General features: G+C 45.3%; 1 protein-coding gene across 1 annotated transcript in view; it reads right to left on the bottom strand.

Annotated features, from left to right (window-relative positions):
- Positions 1-13,129, bottom strand: part of LOC147027332 (extended synaptotagmin-2-like) — a 92,757-nt gene that overhangs the window by 9,700 nt on the left and 69,928 nt on the right. Inside the window, exons 15-19 of the mRNA XM_085876669.1 lie at positions 8,916-9,002; positions 7,865-8,014; positions 6,709-7,022; positions 6,270-6,365; positions 5,092-5,214 (exon numbers count right to left, since the gene is read on the bottom strand). Of these exons, the coding sequence (XP_085732795.1) occupies positions 5,092-5,214; positions 6,270-6,365; positions 6,709-7,022; positions 7,865-8,014; positions 8,916-9,002 (770 nt within the window). The remainder of the gene's footprint in view (positions 1-5,091; positions 5,215-6,269; positions 6,366-6,708; positions 7,023-7,864; positions 8,015-8,915; positions 9,003-13,129) is intronic.

The raw sequence follows: 13,129 nt of genomic DNA, 5'->3' as shown, positions 1-13,129 counted from the left end.
TGTAAATCCGTCACCCACATGTAGCCCATTCGTACATTTTCTGGGAAAACAGAGCCCAAATCCATTGTCAGCGGGATAAAACATACGTAGAGTATCCCTCGATAAATAATCCACACATTGGAGCAAACCTCAGACAGAGGGCCAGCGATATTATCCACTTGGATAAAGGTACATTTCTGGAGGCCATTTTACCATAGGGATTTATATTCATAGAATTGTGAAAAACAAAACCTTCATCATCAATCAACGAACTACTCACGGGGCTTCACAGTAAAATCTATCTCATGGGGTATTCAATGATATCGTTACGGTTGTGGAAATTCACAGAACGCCATTCAGGTTTCTCAGAGATCAGTTATGTCGATAAGTGTGTGTCCAGATTGGATTTCCCCACCGATGTCTAACGGGAATTATTCGTGAGCCGGGCTGTGAACCTTTGAGGTGGTGTTATTCTTTCCTATCTTTATTTTAAACATCTCATCACCACCTTCGCCACAACCAACAACATCTCCTCACCACCTTCGCCACAACCACCAACATCTCCTCACCACCTTAGCCACAACCGCCAACATCTCACCACCTTCGCCACAACCGCCAACATCTCACCACCTTCGCCACAACCGCCAACATCTCCTCACCACCTTCGCCACGACCGCCAACATCTCCTCACCACCTTTGCCACAACGAACAACATCTCACCTTCATCTCCACAAACGCCGCCATCTTTTCGCCAGCAACGGCATCCACAGACGAACGGCATCTCTGCCGACAACGCGAGGACTCCCTTGTTGGAGCGAAAGCCGGTGATTTCTACCACGTCCACGTTGTCCGGGTTTGACGGCAAGATCGGATCAGAATGACAAAAGGGGCGGAGCCAGCGGGGGGTGAAGGGTCAGATGTGAAAGACCAAACACCACCCCCAGAATCCAATAAAAGGCCGGGCTGAAACCCAGAGAGTACATTTGGAATGGAGCTCGGAGTTGAGTGGTGATCGGAGTTGAGTGGAGTCTAGAGTCTGCAGTTCGGAGTTTGGAGCCTGGAGTCCAGCCAAGCCTGCAGTGCTGTGCAGAATTGTGGGTCGGTGGAGGCAGCCAGAGAGAAGTCGCCAGCCAGCGACATAACGGTCCGAGGTGATTGGGCCCCGGGACGGTCCGAGCGACGTTGAGGAGTGAGCATCAACTCTAAAAGAGCAAGGCCCGGTCACTCCTCTGAGGCGTCGTCGGGTAGGCCCGATCGACCAGGCCGCACGGCTAGGCCTGGACCAACCAAGTCGCCGCTACACCAGCTGCTGTGTTGACGACGAGACACACCGAGGGTCGCTGAACCACGGCCCAGCGAGTCACCACGAGGGTGGCAGGTAACCTGCACGGTCTCGCGGAGCTCCTTCGGTCTTCACAGCTCCGCGGAACATTAAAGGCCTATGGGCCCTGTTCTCCCTGTTCTTTTCTGGGGTTTTTTGCATGGAAGTCTGTGGCGCCTTGTCCGATAAATATAATTAAGTGCATGTATGTAGTAAATAGACAACGGCTGTAGGTCTTTTTGCTCGTGTCTTGTCCATTACCCCCATTCATTACATACGTGCCTGCATTATAAATAAATGTCCTCATTGTTTGAATATTCACCTGCTCGTTGCGTCCCTTCCTCCATTGAACTGCCGTAATTGCATTCGGAATAAATAGCGGGGGTTTTTTTTTTATAGCCGATAAGATAATCGGGTCCAACGGGGCTTGGCGATAATAAACCGCTCGGCAACCGCAAACGGGGCGAGCTGCTTAAAAGCGGCTCGTGTCCGCACGGGTCCCATTGAGGTACAACCTCTCGGTAGTCTGTCTGCGTGAATAATTAGGTAAATTGACAATTCGGTGATCGACCCTGTAGCGTGCGGGCAGCGCGTTGACAAGGTTGTGGTGTGGTTAAAAACACACCCGTAGCTGGATTTCGGCGTTGATCCGAAAGCTGCGACTGGATTGCCACGGTCGGTGGGCGCGTGGCCGCAATTAGCTAAAAGCGGTCGCCCGCACGCCGGAGTGGTGAGAATCCACAGCAATATTATAGAATTTGATAAAAGTCAAATGTTGAAAGGACATTTTACCTGTGACCACCGCCGCGCTCATGCGACCATTTTTACATGTGACCAGCTTCCAGAGTTTTAGAGCAGGAGCTTCAAACTCACAGCTCAATACCACCTCGGGGTGCTTCGAGCCGTGTGCCAAATTTCATGGCAATCGGTTGTGGAGAAGATGATTGTTTGGTGTTTGGGACAAAATCCAAGATGGCCACCAATACAGGACAAAATTTTAAAAGGGTGTTCTCCAATGTTGCCAACTAAACCTGCGCATATTAGCATAGCCAGCTGTAACGGCTTTTTCAAATGCTGTTATACAAAAAAAAAAAAAAAATCGGAGGAACCAGAATAACAATAATCCAAACAAGAAAAATAGACTCCCCGCCTGTCGGTTTGGAAGCTTAATAATAATGCTAATAATAATAATAATAATAATAATAATAATAATAATAATAACTAGAACTGCCACTTTATAACTGCTGGCAGTGATGACCGGGTACCCAGTCCGTCCGCCTTTGATACAACATGGGACTTTCTGCAGATGACAGTCGCAAAGTTTGGCATTGAAAGGATAAGCGGTGCCAGAGAAAACATTATTTAATAGTGATACAAACACAGGCCTGCTTCGAGACGGCACGGAACAGATGAGTTACGAACTGGGCAGCACAAAGCATTCAATTTCGTTATTACTGGCTTCCAGATTCAAATAATTAAATAATTCTGGCTCCCAAACCGCGTGACCGATCAGGTTGAAATTTTAAACTTTTATTTCGCATGTCACCTGAATTATAAATCTGAAGTTTCGCATATATAGAGGCAGCGGTTCCAGAGTAAACATTAATTAATATTTATCCTTCAATCCAAGATGGCGGCCAAACCATGTGACTTGTGATGTCATAATTTGCACCACGTGTGCAAACACGATGGTGGATGATAACTGCAAATTTTCGCTTCTCCAGGTTAAGCAGTTCCAGAGAAAACATTATTTAATATTTTTCTTAAAACCAACATGGCTGCCAAACCCTGGGCCCGATCACGTTGAAATTTCAAACCCTCATTCCGCATGAGCGTTCCACCATAAACTTGATGTTTCACATTTATTGATGCAGTAGTTCCAGAGTAAACATTAATTAATATTTTTCCTTCAATCCAATATGGCTGCCAAACGTTGCATCGTACCTCAAAAGGGGGTGGGAACTTTTTATTCGTCATGGAGAGGCGGTCATAGTGGTGGAGTTTAGCCTGGATCTGTTCAAGCGTTTCAGAGAAAAAGAGCGTTTGAAGATATTGTTTTTCAATCCAAGATGGCTGACGAACCATGTGACCTATGACATCAGAAATGTATATTCTGCTTCCAACTGGGTATTGGAACACGTACGTGAAGTTTCGTGTTAATCGGTAAAGGTGCGTTTTTCAATCCAAGATGGCCGCCAAACCATGTGACGTGTGACATCATAATTTTTACCAAGCGTGCATACTGCCTGCTAGATGATAATTACAAATTTTCGATTCGTTTGGTTAAGCGGTTCCAGAGAAAACATTATTTAATATTTTTCTGAAATCCAAGATGGCGGCCAAACCATGTGACTTATCAATTCGAAATTAACAAACTTATATCGCCTTCCTGTCCCGAATATAGTTCTGAAATCTCCCCTTCATTGGGCCAACGCTTCTGGAGAAGAAGATGTTTGAAGGTTTTCGGGTTTTTTCAAGATGGCCGCCAAACCATGTGACCGATCAAAAACAAATTAACAAACTTGAGAAAGGACCTCATGGGGAATATATCTGTGAAGTTTCGTCTTCATCTGTCTTGCCCTTCTGGAGAAGAAGATTTTTAAAATTTATTCATTTTCAATCCAAGATGGCTGCCGAACCTTGTGACCGAGGATATCATGAATTTAAATTCTGCTTTCCATCGTCGACCCGAACAAGTGTGTGAAGTTTTGTGTAAATCGGATAAAGTCTATTTTTCTATCAAAGATGGCCGCCAAACCATGTGACTTCTGAGGTAAAATTTTTTACCATGTATGCAGACTTGAGCGAGGAAGGCACTTGCAAATTTTCGCTTCGATGGCTTATGAAATACCAGAGAAAACTTTATTTAATATTTTTCTTAAATCCAACATGGCGGCCAAACCATGTGACCTATCACTTTGAAATTAACAAACTTGCATCGCATACATGTCACGAATATAGTTCTGAAATCTCGCCTTCATTGGACCAAGCGCTTCTGGAGAAGAAGATGTTTGAAGGTTTTAGGGTTTTTTCAAGATGGCCGCCAAACCATGTGACGTATCAACAACAAATTAACAAACTTGAAAGAGGACCTCCAGGGGGAATGTGCGTGTAAAGTTTCGCCTTAATCTGCATAGCCGTTCTGGAGAAGAAGATTTTAAAAAAAAACACTAAAAAACAAGATGGCGGCCGAATTACGTCATCGATGACGTCAAAAAAAACATTTTCGTCAGTGATTTTTGGCGTAGATGATGCTCAGAATTTTTCAGATTTTTCCCATATGGCGTTCTACTTGACGAATTTTCACCGGTATATCGCTTCACCTATGACGTCACGAAAAATCACACGTGTTCCCCATAGGGAGCTTAGTAAAATGTATCAAACGAAAATTTTTTCCATTGCACGGTTTCCGAGATACAGATGTCCAAAGTTTATCGCTTTTTTCAAGATGGCGACCGTACCACGTGACCAATGACGTCATAATTATAACGTGATTGTGCTATCAAAAAAGATACATACTATGGTGAAAATTTCCTGTCGATCGGACTTAGTGTTCCAGAGAAAATGATTTTTAAAGCGAAAAAGGGTGCAAAATGCCGGCGGAAGAATAATAATAATAATGCGTAATAATAAACAGAAGAAAAACAATAGGGTACCCTGTACTCACAGGGTACCCTAATAATGGAGCCTGAAAGGGGGATTATCGAAAATACAGAACATACGTTTGCGGTGCAAGCTCTGCCTCATAATGACAACCACACACGTTCAGGTGCGCCACGAGGCGTGCTTACGTCTCATCAAACGTTGGGTTTGGAACCTTCTTCACAACTTTAGTTTTCCTCCTTCTCTTGCTGGGTAAGGCGTAGATCCGTACGTAAGTGTTTGGATGTTCTGACATGCGTGCAATTAATTGCCTGTGGTGCGAAATGAGCGCAAAATCACAACATGTCATGAATACACCACAAATCAGATGAGCTGCAGGTCACATGAGTTGCACACATTATTCTTCATGCCATCGGGATTTCTACCACTAAAACTGTTGTAGTAATTGTTAGCTTAATTGGTGAGGAATTGTGAAATTTTGGAAGCACTTTGTAAACTTCAATCACGCTTCGTGTTTATCGCTGAATATCGGAGGAAAATGTATGAGAGTGGTTCAAGTTTGACCTGGACTTCATTTTCCAAAAAAAAAAAAAAAAGGCAAAGTAATATGGAAAGGAGATTCCTATAATTTGAGGGAAGTTGGAAGTTGTGTTTATGGTATTTCTGACCAATCCCCATGATCATGTGCTTCCTTCTTTCATGCGAGTTAAGATGGCAGCGTGCGAGATAAAGATTGCGGAATAATGAATAATTATTACATTTTGGGTCAACAAAACATCAACTCAGTTAAAATTTACAGACGATTGGCTGTGCAGCATGGTGACGATTGCCCGTTAAGGACACACTTATATTCGACTCAGCAAAACAAATCATGTCAATGGACATGAAAGTGTGTAGAATTAACAATATGTTACAAGATTAAGAATGCTGACATTAAGCAGCGAGGTGAGAATCTCACTTTAACTGACCGAACACTATCCGTTCGTCATGTCCATTCATAAATGAACATGCGTCAAATCTGATTGGGGGAAGTTAAAATTGTAGGGGAAAAGCCAGGTCAAATTAGAACCACCCGCATAGTAAAGAAGGGCAGGCCACCGAGTGCTAGTGATCTGCAAAAAAAATTTATGCTTTGAGCAAGTTGCAAAAAACTAGCATCATCAACAGTATGTGGGGTTGCGACAATGTGGATAGGGCACAGGCATGATGGGCCAAATGGCCTACTGCACTTAATTTTGCCGTGCAGCAAGAAACGCGGACAAAGGTGGAAATTGCAATGTTGTGAAACAGGAGCCAGCGGTTCAGTGAAATGGCAGATACGATTTGTGAGGATGGAAGGTATGTGAGGGGGACAACATTTCTGTACCTGCAGGTGTGAATCACCACCACGAGACTCTTACGCTGGGCGCTATATCTCACTGTGATCTCAATTTGACCCAGGGAGACATTGGGAAACCCCATGCTGGTGGTAAAACAAACATAAATCGATTAAAAAATAAAATCTCACTGCACTTAGAATACTTGCATTTAACATCCACTACGACCACTTCATGACCGACATCCTCGAAACAGAGCTTAACTTCTGCCTGTCTGCAACACAAAAGGAATGCTTTAGAGTTTAGACATTGTACAGCTGTCATCATTGAAACATTTCATGTGAAATAGGAAAAGTTTACATGGGACCACGAGGAAAGGGAAGAGCAGGTCGAGGAATTTGAGACAAGGCATGACAGATAAATCTGTGTTGGGGAAGAACCATCAATGAGGAGTCAGACATAATGAGGAAGTTGCGACAGGAAGCACACCAAAGGCGTTTGTGCAAGTCAGAAGTGGATGCCAGGGTAGACACGCCGGATGCAGTGCTGAGAGTTTCTTCCCTGTCCCGGCAGCTAGTGATGTTGCCATTGGGCGCGGGTGCAAGATCATGTCTGTCCGAGGGTGCACGGCTTGATCGAAAGCTTGCTGATCGTTGCGCGTCATTCTGGCTTTCCCGATGAGATTCTGAAGGCATCGTCCTGCTGGCAATCTCATCACGCTCACGTGACGGCATGTCCGATAAATCACGCGTCTTCGAGTCCCTTTCTGATGCATCAACTTCCGATTCTTCCAGGACCAAGATCTGAGAATCACAAGAAAGAGTTTTTTTTTTTAATAAAAAAATATCCAAAAGCATTTACATACATGTGAAACGGTGAACTTATCACTCGACAATGATGTCATACATGTGCGTCTATTTGAATGAACCCCATCAATAATGACGGCACGATGAAATGATACCACCAGTAGACCAGCGATACATTACCAATAAGTATGTCCAAATACAGTATTGTGCCTGTCATATTAAAGTGGTTCAATATTTCAAGAGTCAATGTATCAAAGTTAGAAAAACAATCGTTTCATATAGTCATTAACTTTCAATTTACAACTAATGACTACAAAGCCTCCACTTTGTATAACCAATGACTACAAACTCTCTGCCTTGGATGGAAGGGCAAACGCATGGAACTGCACCCAGAAATGATTGCAAAGTTAGCCCCACTATGTCTGTGTTTAAATTGGTCCATTTATGCTCAGGTCTTCGGTGAATGCATTATTGAGGTAGTAGTGTATGCTGCGAGCATTCCCTGCAAGACATGGGGAGAAAGAGTGAAAAGACCACCGACTAGAGCAATTGTCCGAGGCACAGCTCAGGTCTTGTTTCGACTACCGACTCGTCTTGTTCTGCCACCATGGAGGCAATCGGCGCTGGGTGTTACAATATTCTCGGTTGGGGAGACGTGCGGGGTGAAGTGCGCATGGAGGAAGGGGGACCGAGGATGAGGGAGTGGGGCGTAGGAGGACGTCATGTGCCTTCAGAGGTTGTTGCAGCTGATGGCACTTTCAATTTCAAGTATGAAGTCTCTTAACTACAAGCTGTTTCTTTGATGGATTCAGAGTTGTGCTATATGTTATGTTATTCACCCGGAGAGCGAGTTTCAGGTTGACGGTGCTGTGAGGCCCCGACTGGGCGAGTGCGAAGCTTTGCTGAAGGAACATGTTCTTGACCACCAGGAGGTCGCGAAGAGGAACAGTGGTATAACCCAACAGCTGCTGTATCTGGTTGTCGTCAATCTGTCATAAATGGACAAATCAGGTCACGAGCTAAAATTCAACTCGAAAGACTACTCGATTCGTCACATTATGCAAGTTGGTGTGTTAGAAATGACCTTTTTCACAAAACAAAAAGTAACCATTCAAACGAGAAGAAAGAAAAAGAAAAAAAAGAAAGACTAAAATTTGCTTCTAAAAGGGAAGCGGAAATTAGTGCAGAAGGATTGGCTTTCAATTATCCAAGATTCACACAATTCAAAAAAAAAAAAAACAACTGACGGGCAACACGACTTACAACATCATCGTCAAAAGGATGTGAGGCAAGCCGTGGTTGGTGGTATATTGGACAAAACAATGATATTCTGACGAACAAAGGGGATGCATTACAACGAGACATTCATTTGTGTGCAACACCCAACTACTGGTTGCATCATATATAAGAACGCGGTTGATCCGCTGACGCAGTGCGCATTGAGGCAGCAATTCGAAATTTGGACATGGTGCCAATGACAATTTGTGAAAACGCTTTGGGATCTTTAAAGGTCTGATCCGTGGTTTGCCATCGACTTCTTCTATCGTTATCCTCGAAAATGCTGCGCGTCAAGCAAGGAAGCAGCACGTACCATTTTTAAAGTCTTTGGTATGACTCGGACGGGATTTGAACCACCGACCATCCAGACTCAGAACGGACGCTCTAACCATTCTGCCACTGAGACTGGTTGCCATAGACTCGCAGAGGTTAAAACACACACACACACACACACACACACACACACACACACACACACACACACACACACACACACACACACACACACACACACACACACACACACACACACACACACGCAGCTTCAATGTGAAAAATGTCAAGACCAGAAATTAATAATGGACGAAATGCCATATCTTGCCCCGAGCAAACCTGGATTTTCAACTCCTGGCTGTTTGGGTCCTTAATGAAGAAGGTGAAAGCTTCCTCCCACGCTGGATTCTGAGTATCGTAACAAACCTGTGTGCACACACACACACACACGACATGCGTGGAACCACGTCACCCCTGACGTTGGGCCAAACCTGGCCTCACCATCCATCAGCAGGTGCAAATCTCGATTGAAACCTGCACCCTCGGTGCTAATAAATGTTGTGCATGCCACGGTGGAGGAAGTCACTGAAAAAGAAAACCGAGACAAAGAAGAGAATCAAATGGGAAGAGAATCAGCAACGATGGAAGGGTTGGTCAATTTTGTGTTCCCTCATTAATCCATCACTCAAAGGTGGGATCCAAGAAACCGTTTTCATTGATCAAAAGTCTCCTGGTTTCGTCGTCAAGTTCAAGAAGTACACCAATCTCTCCTCATGCCCACGTCCTGCTTGAGCTGGATTTATAAATCATGAGCTTGAGATAACTACTAGAGAAAATAAATAAATAAACAGGAAAGATTAAAGGAGAAATAGGGATTTAGAACAGTGGGGAATGAAAGGGGGGCATGGGCTCAGGGGGGCTGAGAAGAGGAAGACAAAAAGGATTACAAAATCTGATGAAGATGTAATAAATAAATAAATAAATAAATAAATAAATAAATATCATCTTCCATTGTTGCATATGCAATATGTACACATCGACAGCTACATCTACAGCTACATCTACATCTACATCCCACACATCAAAACAAGTGGGTTTGGTCCGTCGGTGCTTTCAGTTCTGCATCTCAATGGTTCCTCCACCAAAGCAAATGGTGCAGAAGTCATCATCCTTCCTCTTCTTTCATGTACAGCACATGGCTGCGGGTAGCGTCATTTGCTGGGGGCACAGCTGCACCGCTGATGCAGTGTCCCATGTAGGTTAAAAGCAGGGATTTTGAATTTGGCCAGGGTGCCGGCGATCGCTCACCTACAAATCATTGTGGAAGACTTGCAGTCTTAACTCACCCCAAAATAATATTCTGATTGAAATCAAACCTCCACCGAGGAGTTTAACATTTAAAAAAGTCGAATTTCATGTCAACTGTGAGGAGTTAAAAAGCCCTCGATAAAAAAGGGGAGAGAGAGGATCAAGTAGGTAAAGGGAATTACATGAACAGCTGATCATCAATAAACTTTGTACCGATTGGAGCAAATTTCAATAACATCTCAGACGAGCAGAGCTGCCCGGCAATGCCCGGTATATTTTTGTGGGGGGGGGGGGGGACACTACCATTCACCCACTAATGAATGGAGTCAGGATCATTGAATATGACCCTTCACGAGGCTGCAAAGGCTTTGGCACTTTGTAGAGATTTTAAAATGGCCCAACATGGTCACTCGTCCAACTCTTTTAATCCTGTGAGATTTGCAGAAACCCCGTGGAATTGCAACTGTCAGTTGCGCCCATGACCATGAGAACTGAGACCAAGAGATTGCAAAATGAACTTCATCCATAGAGAGATGCAATGAACCCTCCAGGGTGATCACAAAGTCCTGTTACCCCTAACTCCCACAAGCACACCCCCCCCCCCACTCCCCATCATCTACCCAGGTAAGTTTCGTAAATATATATATTTACACCAGCAAATACAACCCATCGCTTTGATAACGGGGGTATTAAGGGGGTGGGCGGAGAGAGATGGAGAGGAGAGAGAGACAGACAGAGACAGAGACAGAGAGGAGGGAGGAAGGGGGGAGAGGGGAGGGAGGAGGGAGAGGGGAGGGAGGAAGGGGGAGAGGGGAGGGAGGAAGGGGGAGGGGAGGGAGGAAGGGGGAGGGGAGGGAGGAAGGGGGGAGGGAGGAAGGGGGAGGAAGGAAGGGGGGAGGGAGGAAGGGGGAGAGGGGAGGGAGGGGAAAGAGGGGGAGGGAGAGAGAGGAATGAGGGGAGGGAAAGCAAAGAGGAGAAGGGAAGGGAAAGAGGGGGGAGGGGAAATAGGAGGAAGAGGGGAAAGAGGAGAAAGAAGGGGATGGAGGGGAAAGAGGAGAAAGAAGGGGAGGGAGGGGAAAGAGGGGAAAGAAGGGGAGGGAGGGGAAAGAGGGGAGGGAGGAAGGGGAGAGATGATGGAGGGGAGGGGGAAGAGATGAATGAGGGGAGAAGAGGCCAGGAAGGGGGAGGTGTGGTGGAGAGAGCGGCCCTCACCAAATGTTGCTGTACACTGCAGCAGGGAGGGGTATGAGTAGTCCGGGAGCCAACCGATCAAAATTAAAAAAAAATTGCCCGGTCTGCTATAAAATTTTTGTGTTGATTTTCATAAAGAGACACCCTTTGAGTATATGAAAACCAATGTTGGCAATGGTGAAACTCTTGCGCAACAACACAGTCAACACTTTTGCGAGCCCCCTCTGATAACAAAATGTTGGCAAAAGCGAAGATGTAGGGTGGGGGTAGGGGTAATTCATATTGTCCTAAAATCATAACCACTAAACCTATATACACAAATGACCCCTCATATTAAAGAGGAGTTCATTTCCTATATCACAATTGGTGTAGATTTAACCTACCTACAATTGACAAGGTTATATGTCAAACAACAAAAGATTTATGTAACTCAGAAATGCTTGACTATCAATGGGGTCAGGAACATGAACATACTTTTACATGCCATGGTTTTAAGGAAGATAAAATTAGAAATGGATTAACACAATATTGTGACATGAAACATCCTCTTCAGAGGAAGAGTCACTCTCTGAAACAACTCCACCACATGAACCTCTCTGACCAAGGCATATGCATGTCACTCAGCAAGGCACAGCAGCCTTTTTGCATGAACATCGTTTCAGACATTTGGATAATTTGCACATGCAAGACACCGTTTTGTCTATGTTTGGCTTGGCTGGCTTAGACATGAGAATTGGGACCAGTTTTCCATTGATAAGGGTTCTGCCAAATGTTGTGGCTGGGGGAAGTGCTCGGTCACTGAGATGTGCACGTCTATACAGAAGCAATTGATACAATGCTCTTAAAACAAGGAAGTAAAACGCATCTTCTGTTGCTGGCAGTGACCTAAGGTCTAATTTTGAAGAGACAAACATATGCTGCCTGAGGGTATCCAAACAGCTGAACCCTTTTTGGCCATGCAGAGCAGTCCAGTATACTCTGGCCTCAATCAATGACACATTCTGTTGCTGCCATTTCACTATCTCTTCCAAAATCAACAAGGTGGGGAAGGTTTCCTATCAGTCCCAGAGAAACCTGTGCCGCTCTTCTTTTCACAGGAACACAGGCATCATCCCAACTGACTGGAAGAGGGGCCTTGTTGTCCCTCTCTGGAAAGGGAAGGGTGATCGCCAAGACTGCAACAACTACCAAGGGGTGACGCTGCTCTCAGTGCCGGGCAAGGTCTTTGCTCGGATAATTCTTGATAGGGTTCGCCACCATCTGCTTGAGCACCAGCGTCCAGAGCAGTCAGGCTTTACACCAAAGAGGTCAACGATTGACCGTATCCTTGCACTTCGTGTCCTCACCGAACGCAGACGAGAGTTTCGGCAGGGGCTGCTTGCAGCCTATGTTGATCTCTGTAAAGCGTTCGATTCAGTGAATCGGGATGTCCTCTGGAGGATTCTTGGTCTTCGTGGGGTGCCACCGAAACTGATCGATCTGATGTCTGAACTCTACTCTGGTACTGAGAGTGCTGTGAAGTGTGGTGGTACCATCTCTGACTTATTTCCAGTTGTTACTGGAGTTCGTCAGGGATGTGTACTTGCCCCCACACTTTTCAGCACTTGTATGGACTGGATTTTAGGGAGGATGTCGGAGAGATCAAGTTGCGGTGCGTCATTTGGGAATGTCAAGATCTCGGACCTTGATTTTGCAGATGATGCAGTCATCTTTGCGGAGACTTTAGACATCCTCTTGGGGGCCCTCGAGGTGCTGAATGAGGAGTCGGAGCCGTTGGGATTACGGATTTCTTGGGTCAAAACTAAGATCCAGGCTTTCGGTGACATCTTGGATGCTGCTGTCCTGTCTGTGTCTGTTTGTGGTGAGGATGTTGAGGTCGTGGATAGATTCACTTACCTTGGCAGTGATATTCATGTCTCTGCTGGCTTAGAGTCAGAGGTCAATAGACGTCTGGGTCGGGCCTGGGGAGTCATGGATTCACTGGATCATGGGGTATGGCGCTGCCGGTACCTGTGCGGGAGGACGAAAGTCCGAGTCTTCAGGTCCTTGGTACT

This window comes from Eptatretus burgeri, chromosome 4, assembly GCF_056783735.1.
Source record: "Eptatretus burgeri isolate ZD-2024b chromosome 4, Ebu_testis_v1, whole genome shotgun sequence".
In the NCBI taxonomy this organism is placed as follows: Eukaryota; Metazoa; Chordata; class Myxini; order Myxiniformes; family Myxinidae; genus Eptatretus; species Eptatretus burgeri.
The sequence above is the reverse complement of the archived record's forward strand: the minus strand, read 5'-3'. Positions and strand labels throughout refer to the sequence as shown.